Source organism: Equus caballus, chromosome 7 (assembly GCF_041296265.1).
Source record: "Equus caballus isolate H_3958 breed thoroughbred chromosome 7, TB-T2T, whole genome shotgun sequence".
NCBI lineage: Eukaryota > Metazoa > Chordata > Mammalia > Perissodactyla > Equidae > Equus > Equus caballus.
The window spans coordinates 72087973-72101485 of NC_091690.1; the positions used below are offsets into that span (position 1 = coordinate 72087973).

Genomic DNA, 13513 nt, shown 5'->3' on the forward strand with positions numbered 1-13513 from the left:
AGATCAGTTCTAATTCAATAGGTCTGGGGTGGGGATAAAAATCTTTAACAAGCTTCCAGATGATACTGATGCTACTAGCCCACAGACCACTCTGAGTAAATGTCTTCAGTATAATATGGGAGTGACATGACAGGAACTATTTATTAAATGCCTACCCTGTGCAAGATACTGAGTCAGTAAACCTATACTAACTTAGGTAGTCCTCAAGACTCTGTGGGGTAGGTACTAATGATCTCCATCTTCAGATGAGGAAACTGTAGCACAAAGAGAGGAAGTACATAGCTATCTCATACAGCCAGTAAGGGGTGGGCCTTGGGTTCTAATTTAGGCAGCCTGGCTCAAAAGCCTACTGGGAAGAAGACTCCAAGAGTGTATAGAGGATGACCAATGGAGGGGCTGTGGCAGAGAACCAGCAAGGGGACTGAAGTGATCTAGCAAGATGAGTGCTAAGCTAGGGCAGGAGCTAAGGGCTAGAAAAGAGGATACACAGAAAAGAGAATGGACAGGGTTTGGTGGTAGACTGGATATGGGTATGGGTGTAAGAGAGGGAGCCATCTAGGGAGCTCTGGCTGTCTGGTTTGGATAACTGGAGAGATGGTGGTACCTTCTGCTTACTGAGCTAGGAAATGCAGAAAGAAGAACAAGATTTAGGGGGAAGGTGAGTTTAGATTTAGGAATGGGCAATATGAGTGGCTTGGTCTTCTGGAAGAGATATGAGGAAGTAGATGGACTCAAGTGTCTAGAGCTCAGATGATGTGCCTTGTGGACATTTGGGTGTTGGCAGATGTGAAGCCGTGAGTGTCTAAGGTCATGTGGACAGTGCACAGACTGTCTTGTTCTGGACCAAAGTCGACACTGCAAATAATTGAAAGAGACGAGACTGGAACCCAGGTCTCTCTTGGCTGCAGTGGAGGCTGGCTCTGTCCATTCCACTGGGCATTCTGGATCTGGGCAGCAGATAGAGCATAAGATGCTGATGGGCTGCAGGAAAGGGGTTTCTGGAGCTCTATGGTGACTAAATCCAACGAACTGTCCCCTGTCCCCAGATCAGCAGAAGTAAGGACAACTCCATAGAGAAAGACCAGATCAATAAAGGTTGGGAGATATTTATTTTCTTTAAACAAGGTCATAAATAACAAAGAAACAAAGTAGGTCCCAGACTCCGGACCATGCAGCAGGACAGGGAGAGGAAGTTGTTGGGTGGAAAGGTAGAGGGGGCTACGCATCACCTAAGACAGTCACAGAAAAGATGGGCTGCAGGAGACTGCTCCACCCTGCCCTTGGAAATGGCGTGCCTGGGCAACAGGGGGAGGCCGCAGAGCTGTGATGAGGCAGCTGGAAGAGGGCAAAGAGTAAGGATGTTGGGCTGTACTGTTCCTATGAAGAGTGACATGGAAACCACAAATGGTGAAGATAAGCTGTGGGTCTAGAAGAGGCAAGCAGGCCCTCTGCACACCTCCAGGGACCACTTATGAAAATGGTTAAATCTGATTCTTAAAAACAACTCCACAGGCTTCAGCCTGTGGCTTTGTGCATGGGCTGTATTTAACCTGGGTTGCTCTGTGGCAGGTGAGGGCTCAACAGGCCCCTGGAGCAGCCTGGCCTCAGCCCAGGGCAGGTGCCCAGACATGTGGGAGTGGGACAGTGGGCTCTCCCCAGATGGGAGGCCATGTGCTTGGACTGGCTAGACCTGATTCTCAGGCTGGTTTCTTGTGATGCTATCACCACCCCTCCCTGTACCTAAGGGTGGGATCCTGGCCTCTCTGGGTCTTCCAAGCCTGGAATAGTAAGACTGGGATAAAAAGGTACCTGACTGGTGTTTTATTTGAAAGGGAAAAATAAGGACCACCCTATATGCATGGTCCATCCTGTGAGGTAGGGCAGGACCATGCCAAGAACAATCTCAAGGAATGGAAGTCCCTGAGCCTGGGGAGACACGGGAACCCAGGTGCATTGCCTAATGCCAGGAATAGGGGCCCAGGGTGGCAGTTCTGATGGAGGCTTCACCCTAGGCAAGGCAGGGAGAACAGGCAGGGACTACTCCTAAACAAGGAAGGAGTGAGGGCTGAGGAGCCTTGGACAAGGGAGGCTGACATTGGTCAAAGGCCCTGGAAAACAGTGCTTTTGGCAGGAATACACAGAAGGGTTTGCACATCTGGGGATGCCCGTCTACAGGGAGCCGGTGTCACATGGTTGGGCGGGATGGTGAGGAGGAGACAGCGGCATCACAGTGGCCTCTGGTGCGATGTATTTACAACAGAGCTCAATGTTGAGGGGGGATGGATAGCAGGTCACTAACAGCCAGGAAACACACTGTGAAGAATGAAAAGAGAAGGGAAAACAAATGTGACCATCACAAGCCTTCCCTCCACTTACCCTGTCTCCTCTAGGAAGCCTTCCCTAATGACCAGCGAGGCCCTTACAAATCTGTCCCACCTCCCCACAGCCCCAGCCAGGGCTCAACACAGGGTCTGCTCTCAGTGTACTACTGATTTGACGAAGCCTCCAAATAATCCAGGGGCCCCAAATTTGCTTATTAAGAAAAATTAGGTCCTCACTATTGATTCCTGGGATCCACCAATGGTCAGTTGCTTGAGGGGTGGTATGACTCACTCGTGTGACTAACTGTACCAAGCTCCTGTCATCATTTCCAATGCCTACACTGCCCTGACACCCTCACCTCTCAGGCCCTGGCATTCAGAGTTCTCTAATGCAGAAGCTATGTCTTTTTCTTCAACATTTCTTCTTCTTCAAACTGCCTGAGGGTAGGGAACACGTTCTCCTGGACCCTCACTAAAATCAGCTAAGAGACTTTCCAACTGGGAGGCAAGACTCTCCATCAAGCTTCTGGGCTCTCTGAAGATCAGGGGCCTTCTGCAGCAGAGACTAGGAGCTCGCTGAGGTAGAGCCAAGACTGCGTCGTGTGGGTCACTAGGCCTCTCTTCCTCCTCAACAAAGAGCCCAGCTGTGTCTCCCTAATCAGATGAAAAGCTTCCTAGGATGAAAGGCATCCTTTTCCCTCTAGACCAGTGTTTCTCAACTGGGAGTGATTTTGCCTCCCTTGAGACATTTGGTAAAATCTAGAGACATTTTTTCTTGTCACAATTGTGTGTGTCGGAGTGGGGGGGGTGCTACTGGCTTCTAGTGCATAGAGGCCAGGGATGTTGTTAAACATCTTACAATGTACATGACAATCCCCCACCACAAAGGATTACCTGCCCCAAATGTCAATAGTGCTGAGGTTGGAAACCCTGCTCTGGATCTCTACGCAGCCTCTATGGCCTGCCCAGCATTCCCCAGCAGCAGGGCAGGAGAAGGCATACAGAACTTCTCTAAGAGCCTGGAAAAGGACTCATTTCCACCCCAGCCTCCCCAGAGAAGGGGCACCTCAAGAAGGAGTACATATCACAGTGGGGGGTGGGGTACTAGGCCCAATTTACTCTCAGCTCAGCAACAACCCACTGGATCAAAGCACATAGAACAAGCAACCACAGCTTTATAGAAACACACATGCTGGGCTCCCTGTTGAGGAGGAAGAAAGGCATGGTGACACAAACCAGGCAGGGGTAAGGCAGACATATTTACAACCTTGCAAATATCTTTTTGTTGGAGCTAGCCAGCATTGCTGGGCTCCTTAAACCTTTGTACTTCCTTACCACTGGAATCCACCGATGGGCTCTGCAAACCTGTGTCGGATCAGGAAAGTGGCAACGGCTTCAGCTACCTGGAAAAGGAAGAGATATTCCAGGCCATATGAAGGTTAGCAATGGAGCTCAGCCTTGGAGGTCCTGTGGGCTTTTGTTGGAAGGTTAGGCTCTACAGTGGACTCATGGGTCCTATAAGGTTGGGGTGCTTGAAATCAAACAGACCTGGGTCCTGGCAGAGCTAGGAGACTCCTCCCTACCATCCTTGCCAGGAATGTTCCCAGAGAAGTTAAGAGGAATGATGTGAAGGCTTATTTATCCCCTTAGAGTTATAAAACATCTTTTTCCTACAGGAGAAATGCATATTAACTCCTAATACGACTGTAGTTCAGGGAGCAGTTTCTATCCCAATTAGCCCTTTTTCTATCTTAACCATAGATCTTAACCACAGGGCCCTGGGATGAAAAAGCAGGGTGCCAGTGGTTCCTCAGCCCATACACGGAAAGCTGAGGCCATAGGCAGCTGCCGGGGAAAGGTTTAGGAACTGGTGGAGTTGCATCTGTGTAGGCCCCACAGCAGCTGCTGCACGAAACACAGGCTGACTCAGGCTTGTTCTATCTTCTGTGAGATCCAAGGTTATTCTCACAGTTGTCCTTTTACAGTCATCAAGTACGAGACTCACCTTGTCTGGAGCATCCTCATGGACTGCATGGCCACACTGGGGTAGGACCTGCATCTGGAACTTCCCTGGAGAGGAAACAAACCCAGGTGACCTCAGGGACTAAAAGTGCCCTCTCCTTATCACCTCATAGGTCATTCCAGGAGCCCTGGACCTCCTCCTCATTCCCCTCACCCATTGCACCAATACTCCGGACCCAATTACCAAGCCTTTGTGGAGGATGCTAATATTTGTAACTGTAACCTTGGGCAAATCATTTTCCCTTCACCTTTTCCTTCTGCAACTATTTAGTGTGCATTTACTTTGGGCCAGACACATAGGAAGAAAAAGTTCCTGTTTTCAGGGGATTTAAGTCTAGTGGGGGACCAAAACACAAAACCCAACATTTTAATGCAGCATGTAGTTCCTATGATAAAACTGAGTGCATGGAACTGGAAGAACATAGGAAAGAGAGCTTCGTAATCAAACAGGGATCCAAGAAGGCCTCCTACACAGAAAAAAGAGGCTACACAAAGGGAAGGAGGACAAAATCGTATTTGTTCCTGGAAATAAAAAGTCTGGCGTGATGCTCATGAGAGTTAACAATGAAGCTGGAGAGGTAAGCAAGGACCATACCACTAAGGGTTTTGTAAGCTATGCTAAGGATTTTGAATTTATTATTCCAATAATAAGTTACCATGTGGAACACTGTACGCTCACAACTATTGTAATAGCTGTTAAGAGTGAACAGAGATGACTGATAAAGCAAGATCCCTAAGCAGACTAAAGGACAGGGGACCCAGAGCTCTCATAGGTAGAGAAAGCAGACTCTCAGAGGCTCAGGGTCTCCATTTACAAAAGAAGGAAGTAAGCTCTGGAAGTCCTTCTGGTCATCACAACCGTGATTCTTACCCGAGTTACCCGGTGCTTTATAAATTTTTCAAAATACTCTTCTATCCTTTTTTAAAGTTGATTCTCAAATCAACCCTATAAAATTAAGCAGGACAAATATTCAAATTCTTTCCTGAGATGATGAAAATTGAAGCCATGATTAGTGAAGTGATTTGTCCAAGGCCACTTAGTTAATTAGTAGAGGAACTAAGACCATTCCATTCAGTAAGGCCCGGCTTATGCCCTTCCTCTTGCAGTAAGCTGCCCCTGGGTGCTTCAGCTGTCCCCTCTCACTTGTGTCTCTTAATATACTACTGTTAGTGCATTTGGATCCAAACACAGAGCAGCTTGTGCCCTTCTTGTTTATATTTTATATGGCCCTGGTGCTTGCCTCCCCAGGAGTGTGTCATTTCCATAAGAACAGGGGCTAGTATCATTACTGGCTCTATGTCCCCACTAGGGCCCAACACAGGGCTAGACATTGAGTAAGTGCTTAGCAAAAGTCTTGGATGAATGAATGAATGAGCAAATGACCTGATAAAACTTACAACTCCAACCACCTTGGGCTTGATGACTAGGGATGCATTTTTTGTTCCTCTTTGGAAGAGTGGGTATAAGGAGTCAGGAGGACTCACACATACTAACAACACGGTGCCCGTACGCATAAAATAACATGATCACGGGTAATCTTCACAATCATGCTATGAGGTGGGCATACTTCCAAACCCTCCCTTCTCATCTTACAGGTGAAGAACCTTAGGTTCAGAGAGCCTAAATTATTCACACAAGTTGTACCATGAATGAGTGGTGGGTTTCTAGGATTCTATAACTAATTCAGCTGCTTGAAACAGTGCTCTGAAGGCTGTGGTTTAGAATCTATGCTGCCTTAGCCACTTCCCTTTGTTTTATGGGATGTCCCTCATCTCAGCCATTTATTCTCTATACTCATGGGATGCTTTGAAAGAGAAGATAGTCTTGGCATAATCCTTGCTGGGGAAACAGGAGGACATCTAATGAGGAATTGTGAGTGCTTTATGGACATAATGAAGCCGTCATTTGTCAAACTCTTACTTCACCCAAATTTTCTTATTTAAACCTCACACAACTGTATTAAGATATATCATTATCTCCATTTATAGATGAAGAAACTCAGGATTAAAGAAGTCAGTAATTCACTCAGGCCACAAAACTAGTAACAGTGATTCAAACCCAGGCATGTCTGATTCCAAAGCTGGTGATCAACACTGGTTCCAAACGCTACTCCAGTCCAGATCAACTGCTTTCAGACAGTATCAGGGCCATGTCTGATTCTTCTGTCTGGCCAGCATCAAGCATAGGTTTTGCACAGAAGGAGTGCTTAGGACAGGTTTGCTTGAATTAAATTTAAGGAAAGGTGTCTAAGCTCAGAATTACCAACATCAGTGCCATAAAAATCACACAGTCCCAACCCATGGTTCTGCTCCAGGCCTCAGGACACTGTGTAGGTGGAGAAATGGAAGGATATGAAGGTCTGGGGCCAGGTTTGATAAATCATTCAGGAGTCTCCGAACAACTATAGTGAGGGAATACAACCCCTTTCTCTGTGGAGAGCTTGAGGACAGTTACAGGAACAGTCTGAGGGACCCATAAAACACCCAAGTAGAGAGATTTGCCAGGTTTGATACATGAGCCAGGTCTGGAGCACAGGAGAGAGGTATGAGTCAGATGTTCAGCTCTGGGAGTTATCGGGGTATAAATAAGAGCCATGAAATTGTCCAGGGGGAGTAAGCAGAAAAGAAGGAAGGTCAAGAAAAGAATCTGCTTAAGCCTGAAACCTCGGCCTTCAAGTTTTCCTTAACTCCAAAGGTGCCAATGCCTACTGACTTCACCTTCACCAAGCCTTTCATCCATACTAAAGCAAGAGCCTCCAGGACATTGGTCCCACTGGTTCCACTGTCATCTGGCCAACATACCTGGACCTGAGCACAAAAGGTCACTTTCCTACTCATTACACCTCATGATCCCTGTGAGGCTGAGAAAACTACAGCTAAGGCAGGTCAAGAAACTTGCCCAGGGTCAAAAATTAGTAGGAAAAAAGTAGTACTCAAAACCAATTCTCCCAACCTCAGAGAACTTGCCTTTACCACCTCACCATGCTGTCTTCTAAACAGAGTTTACACCTTTTTGTATCTGGATTATCTTGGACCTTTCCTTTTCCTAAGAATTCTAACAATAATAAAAATACTGATCAGTATTCAGAGTATCTTCTTTCACAATGTTATATACCTATAGAATACTTTATAGTTTATAATGCCCTTTTCAAAGACACTGCCTCATTGTAATCCTTACAACTCTGAGACGTAGGTAGTAGTATAATTCTCACTTTTAGATAGGGGAAAAAAAATCAAAGCTCAGAAAGGGAAATACTTGCCCATAATCATATAGCAGATCAGGAGCAGAGGTGGATACCAAATTTGGGTCTAACTCTGAAGCACATGCTCTCTCCTTGCACCTCACAATCTGAGACAGTTAATTTCTACATGACTCTGGCCCTTTCTCTGCCCTCAGAGAAGGACCTAGGGACATAATATCTTGATGACTTACCTTGCATTTGGCCAATAGTCAGATCTTTATCCAATCTATCAACACCTAGAACAAAATAAGAGAATCCGTAAGTAGCTTATTAGAAAAGGCCATGTGAAATTGGTTTTGCTGTTCAAGTATGAAGTAAAAATTGTTACAAAGTTGTAAACATGATGATATTCTCAATTCATGTTAATGCTAATCTTAATTATCTGAGGGTACATTCTCACCATACAAAGCTCAGACTGAGGTTCCCCTGTAATCATTTTGCTTCTTTAAACTGGTTTCTGAAAACAGGATTTTGCTTTTCAAATTTCCATTATACTCAAATATTCTTACACCACTCTAGAAAGACGTGGGCTTGACAGGGGCCAGGCCAAATTAGGCCATCCCAGGTGGATGCTTTGTGCTTAGTTAGGTGTAGGGCTTTGGCGGGGAGAGGAGAAAGGGCACAGATGAGTGAGGATGGTACTTCACTTTCACTTTGGAAGTCACTATCCATTTGGTGAGTGGTTTTAACAAGGACATATTCAGAATGACAATATTCCTGCACTGCTACAGACTGAACTGCGTCCCCCCCAAATTCATATGATCTACAATGTGACCATATTTGGAGATATGGAAGTAATTAAGGTTAAATGAAGAAATAATTAAGGTTAAATGGGGTCATAAGGATAGGGCCTTCATATGACAGGATTAGTGTCCTTATAAGAATAAACACCAGAGAGCTTGTCCTCGCTCTCTCTGCCATGTAAGGACACAGTGAGAAGGAGGTTGTCTGCAAGCCAGTAAGAAAGCTCTCACCAGAACTCGACCATGCTGGTACCCTGATCTCAGACATCCAGCCTCCAGAACTGTGAGAAAATAAATTTGTTGTTTAAGCCACCCAGTCTATGGTATTGTATTATGGCAGCCCGAGCTAATACATACATATACACTTACCAGCCAAGAGCAGCAATTTAGGAATAGGACAACTAAGAAAGAGATTGGATAAGCCTCGGAACCAGCCATCCCAGTATTTTTCTGTTTTTGCCAGTTCAATTCTCCAAGTGTACGGATGGTCTTTCTTGGTCTGGAGAAATAAGAGCAAGTTCTGAGTCTCAGAGGGCAACCCCTGGAGGAACAGGATAAAAACTAGGTCTCTGGGAAAAGGAAAGGGAAGGAAACTAGCACTTGTTAAAGGCCTAGTATGTCCCAGACATTTTAATATACATGTAATCCTTATAACAGCCTTGTGGTATAGGTGATAGTTGTAAATACCATGTTTAGAAAATCAGAAGTTTACTTTTTTGTTTTCCTAAATCCCCAGTAACAGTTGCATATTCTAGCTGTGAGTGCCTCTGGTTGTGCTCTGTGGGACACCGCCTCAGAATGGCTTGATGAGCAGCGCCATGTCCACACTCAGGATCCCAACTGGTGAAACCCTGGGCCACCGAAGCGGAGCGTGGGAACTTAACTACTCGGCCATAGGGCCAGCCCCAGAAGTTTACTTCTTCTTTTTTCCTATTTGTTTTTAATTGAGGTATATTAGTTTATAACATTATATGAATTTCAGGTGTACATTCATTATATTTCAATTTCTGTGTTGACTACTACTTTTTACTTCTATTAGTTTCAATGAACTTAGGAAACTTTGCTATGATCATGAAGCTAGTAAATAGTAGAGCCAAGAATGAGCTTCTCTTATACCCATTTGGCAAAAAGAACATATCACCAAAAGGATAATTAACAAAAAATACATTGCAGTATGAAAAAAATGCTTACGATATAATATTAAGTGAAAGATGTAGAGTACAACGTGTTATCTGAGCTAGGATTACTACTGAAAAATGCGGTATACTTTGGGAAAGAATTCGAAGGGAAAACTGAAAATATGTTGATATGCTGACAGAGCATTTTTTCATATATTTTGATTCATGATAATGATATAGTATTCCTGCAATATCAATTTAAAAAAGGAAATTTAACACAAATATGACAAAATGTCAATATCTGTTAAATCTCGATATAAAGTAGTTAGGCACAGAGTATGCACTCATCTCACACAAGCTGAACAAATAAATGATTCTCTATACTTTTCTGCATCATTGAAAATTTGAAGTATAATAACTGGAATAAATAAATGGGATACCATATCACCCACCGTATGAAAATCTAGACGTAAACATCAGATAGCAACATAGTGTATTAAAGACCACTGGATGGTTAAGATGTCCTCACTACCCAAAGCGTTCTGCAGATTCAACACAATCCCTATCAAAATCCCAATGGCAGTTTTTTTTTAATTGAGGTCATAATAGTTTACAACATTGTGAAATTTCAGTTGTACATTATTATTTGTCAGTCACCATACAAATGTGCCCCTTCACCCCTTGTTGAGGTCATAATAGTTTACAACATTGTGAAATTTCAGTTGTACATTATTATTTGTCAGTCACCATACAAACGTGCCCCTTCACCCCTTGTGCTCACCCCGCAACCCAACTTCCCCACTAAATTATCCTCTTTGTCCAGGTGTTAGTTTATCTCCCACATGTGAGTGAAATCATATGGTGTTTGTCTTTCTCTGTCTTGCTTATTTCGCTTAGCATAATATCCTCAAGATCCATCCATGTTGTTGCAAATGGGACGATTTTGTCCTTTTTTTTATATAGCTGAATAGTATTCCAACGGCATTTTTTGCAAAAATAGAAAAATTCACCCTAAAATTCATTTAGAATCTCAAGGGACCCCAAACAGCCAAAACAATTTTGGAAAAGAAGAACAAAATTGGAAGACTCACGCTCTCTGATTTCAAAACAAGCTATAGTAAGCAAAACAACATAGTACTGGTATAAAGACAGACAAATAGACCAATAGAAGAAACTAGAGAGCCCAGAAATAAACCTTCACACACATGGCCAAATGATCTCTGACAAAGGTGCCAAGACCATTCAATGGAGAAAGGACATCTTTTCAACAAATGGTGTTGGGAAAACTGGATATCCAGATGCAAAGAATGAAGTTGAAGCATACAACAAAATTAACTCGAATGGATTAAAGACATAAATGTAAGACCTAAAACTATAAAACTTCTAGACAAAAACATAGGGGAAAGCTTCATGAAACTTTTCATGACATTGGACTTGGCAATGATTTCTTGGTTATGACACCAAAAGCAGAGGCAACAAAAGCAAAAATAGACAAACGGACTACATCAAACTTAAAACTTTCATGCATCAAAGAACACAATCAACAGAGTGAAAAGGCATCCTACAGAATGGGAGAAAATATTTGCAAATTATCTATCTGATAAGGGGTTAATATCTAGAATATATAAAGAACACCTACAACTCAACAACAGAAAGTCAAATAACCTGATTAAAAAATGGGCAAAGGACTTGAATAGACATTTATCCAAAGAAGACATACAAATGTCCAATAAGTACATGAAAAGATGCACATCATTAATCATCAGGGAAATGCAAATCAAAACCACAATGAGATATCACTTTGTACCCATTAGGATGGCTGCTGTCAAAAAAAGACAAAATAACAAGTGTAGGCAAGGATGTGGAGAAATTGGAACCCTTATGCACTGTTGGTGGACTTATAAAAATGGTACCACTACTTTGGAAAACAGTATGGCAGTTAAAAAATTAAAAATAGAACTACCATATGATCCAGCAATCTCAGTTCTGGGTATATACATATACGTATACACATACACACACACACACACACACACACACACACACACACATAGCCAAAAGAAGTGAAAGCACAGTCTTGAATTCATATTTGCACACTCATGTTCATAGCAGCATTATTCATAACAGTCAAGAGGTGTAAGCAATACAAATGTCTATCAACAGATAAATGGATAAACAAAATGTGTTATATACATATTATTCAGCCTTACAGAAGGAAATCCTGTCACATGCTACAACATGGACGAACCTTGAGAACATTATGTTAAGTGAAATAAGCCAGTCACAAAAAGACAAATACTGTACGATTCCACTTATATGAGGTATCTAAAGTAGTGAAATTCATAGAAACAGAAAGTAGAATGGTGGTTTATCAGGGGCTGAGGGGAGGGGAACAAGGGAGTTGTTTAATGGGTATAGTGTTTGAAATTTGCAAGATCAAAAAGTTCTGGAAATCTATTACACAACAACATAAATATACTTAACACTACTGAACTCTACACTTAAAAATGGTTAAGATGGCAAATTTTATGTTATGTGTTTTTTACCACAGTTAAAAAAAAAGAAAGAAAAAGATCACTGGATGGGAGTCAGGAAATTTGGGTCTTCTAGTTCTCACTAAACAACTCATTCCATTCTCTTCTATTAATATTTTCCAGGCATAGGACACTTTGAAGTGAATGCTAATTGTTATTTCAGTTTGGAATCTCAGCCTGTCCTATTATATGCAATACTTCCCACTTATGAGCCATTTCTAAGAGATCTGCTCCACAGTTAGAGACACCATAATCTCACAAGCCCCTCCCAAATGCACAGAGGACTTCATATGAAAATGACAAATTTAAGGTAAGGGAGCTTCCAAGGATAGTAATATTATTAAATTTTTTTTTTAAAAAAGGAGTTCAAGTCCTAAAAATCGTAAAAACAAAGAAAAAATTCTGGATAGAATTAGAGTTACTCCTGTAATTAGGGTAATGATAATAAATACTTTCTCTAGAGAGATGGATCATAAAGTTAGTTTAGATGCCTTCCTTCAACAAGCAGTAATACAATAGATTGACGTCATGAGATCCTAGTTGTTGGTTAGGAGAAACAGAAAGCCAGTTACCAATTTTCCTGGAATGTTCACCTGGGCAGGATGCAATTCTCCACACAAAGGCATCTACCATGGGCCTTGTATTATTTCTCAATGCCTCACTTGAAAAATTTTTAAAAACATAGGCTTTGTGTCAGTCAGACCTGAATGAATGCAAATCCCAGATCTATCATTAACTAATAACTGTGGGCTCCTTGAGAAAGTTACTTAACTTTGAGCCTATTTTCTTAGCTGTAAAATGGGCAATACAAGATCTCAAAGGATTGTTCTAAGGATGAACTAGAGACACTCATGTATGTAAAGCAACAGGAACATGGTCTGGCATATAACAAGTAATCAAAAAAAATTTTAAGAATATGAGACTGCAATAAGCTTGAAAAAGAAGAACAAAGTTGGAAGACAAACTTCCTGATTTCAAAACTTACTACAAAGCTACAATAATGAAGATAGTGTAGTACTTGCATAAGGATAGACATATAGATCAATGGAACAGAACTGGGAGTCCAGAAATAAATTCTGACATTTATGGTCAATTGATTTTCAACAAGGGAAGCAAGACAATTAAATGAGAAAGAGAAGTCTTTCCAGCACATGGTGCTGGGACAACTGGATATGCACATGCAAAAGAACGAAGTTACACCCTCCACCTCATACCATACATAAAAAGTAACTCGAAATGGATCATAGACCTAAATGTAAGAACTAAAAGTAGAAGATTCTTATAAGAAAACATAGGCATAAATCTTTGTGACCTTGGGCTAGGCAAAGCCTTCTTAGATATGACACCAAAGGCACAAGCAACAAAACAAAAACTAGGAAAATGGAATTTCATCAAAATCAAACTTTTGCACTTCCAAGAACACCATCAGGAATGTGAAAAAGACAACCCATAGAAAGGGAGAAAATATTTGCAAATCAGGCACTTGTACCTAGAAAATATAAAGAACTCTTACAACTCAAGAATAAAAAGACA

General features: G+C 42.2%; 1 protein-coding gene across 2 annotated transcripts in view; it reads right to left on the reverse strand.

Annotated features, from left to right (window-relative positions):
• Positions 1–1090: 1090 nt before the first annotated feature.
• The window catches only part of PPME1 (protein phosphatase methylesterase 1), a 71972-nt gene continuing 59549 nt past the window's right edge, over positions 1091–13513 (reverse strand). For both annotated transcript variants that reach the window (XM_023645745.2, XM_070274412.1), the window contains exons 10-14: positions 8698–8827; positions 7777–7821; positions 4327–4391; positions 3657–3724; positions 1091–2313 (exon numbers count right to left, since the gene is read on the reverse strand). In XM_023645745.2, the coding sequence (XP_023501513.1) occupies positions 2295–2313; positions 3657–3724; positions 4327–4391; positions 7777–7821; positions 8698–8827 (327 nt within the window). In that variant the 3' untranslated portion in view covers positions 1091–2294. The remainder of the gene's footprint in view (positions 2314–3656; positions 3725–4326; positions 4392–7776; positions 7822–8697; positions 8828–13513) is intronic.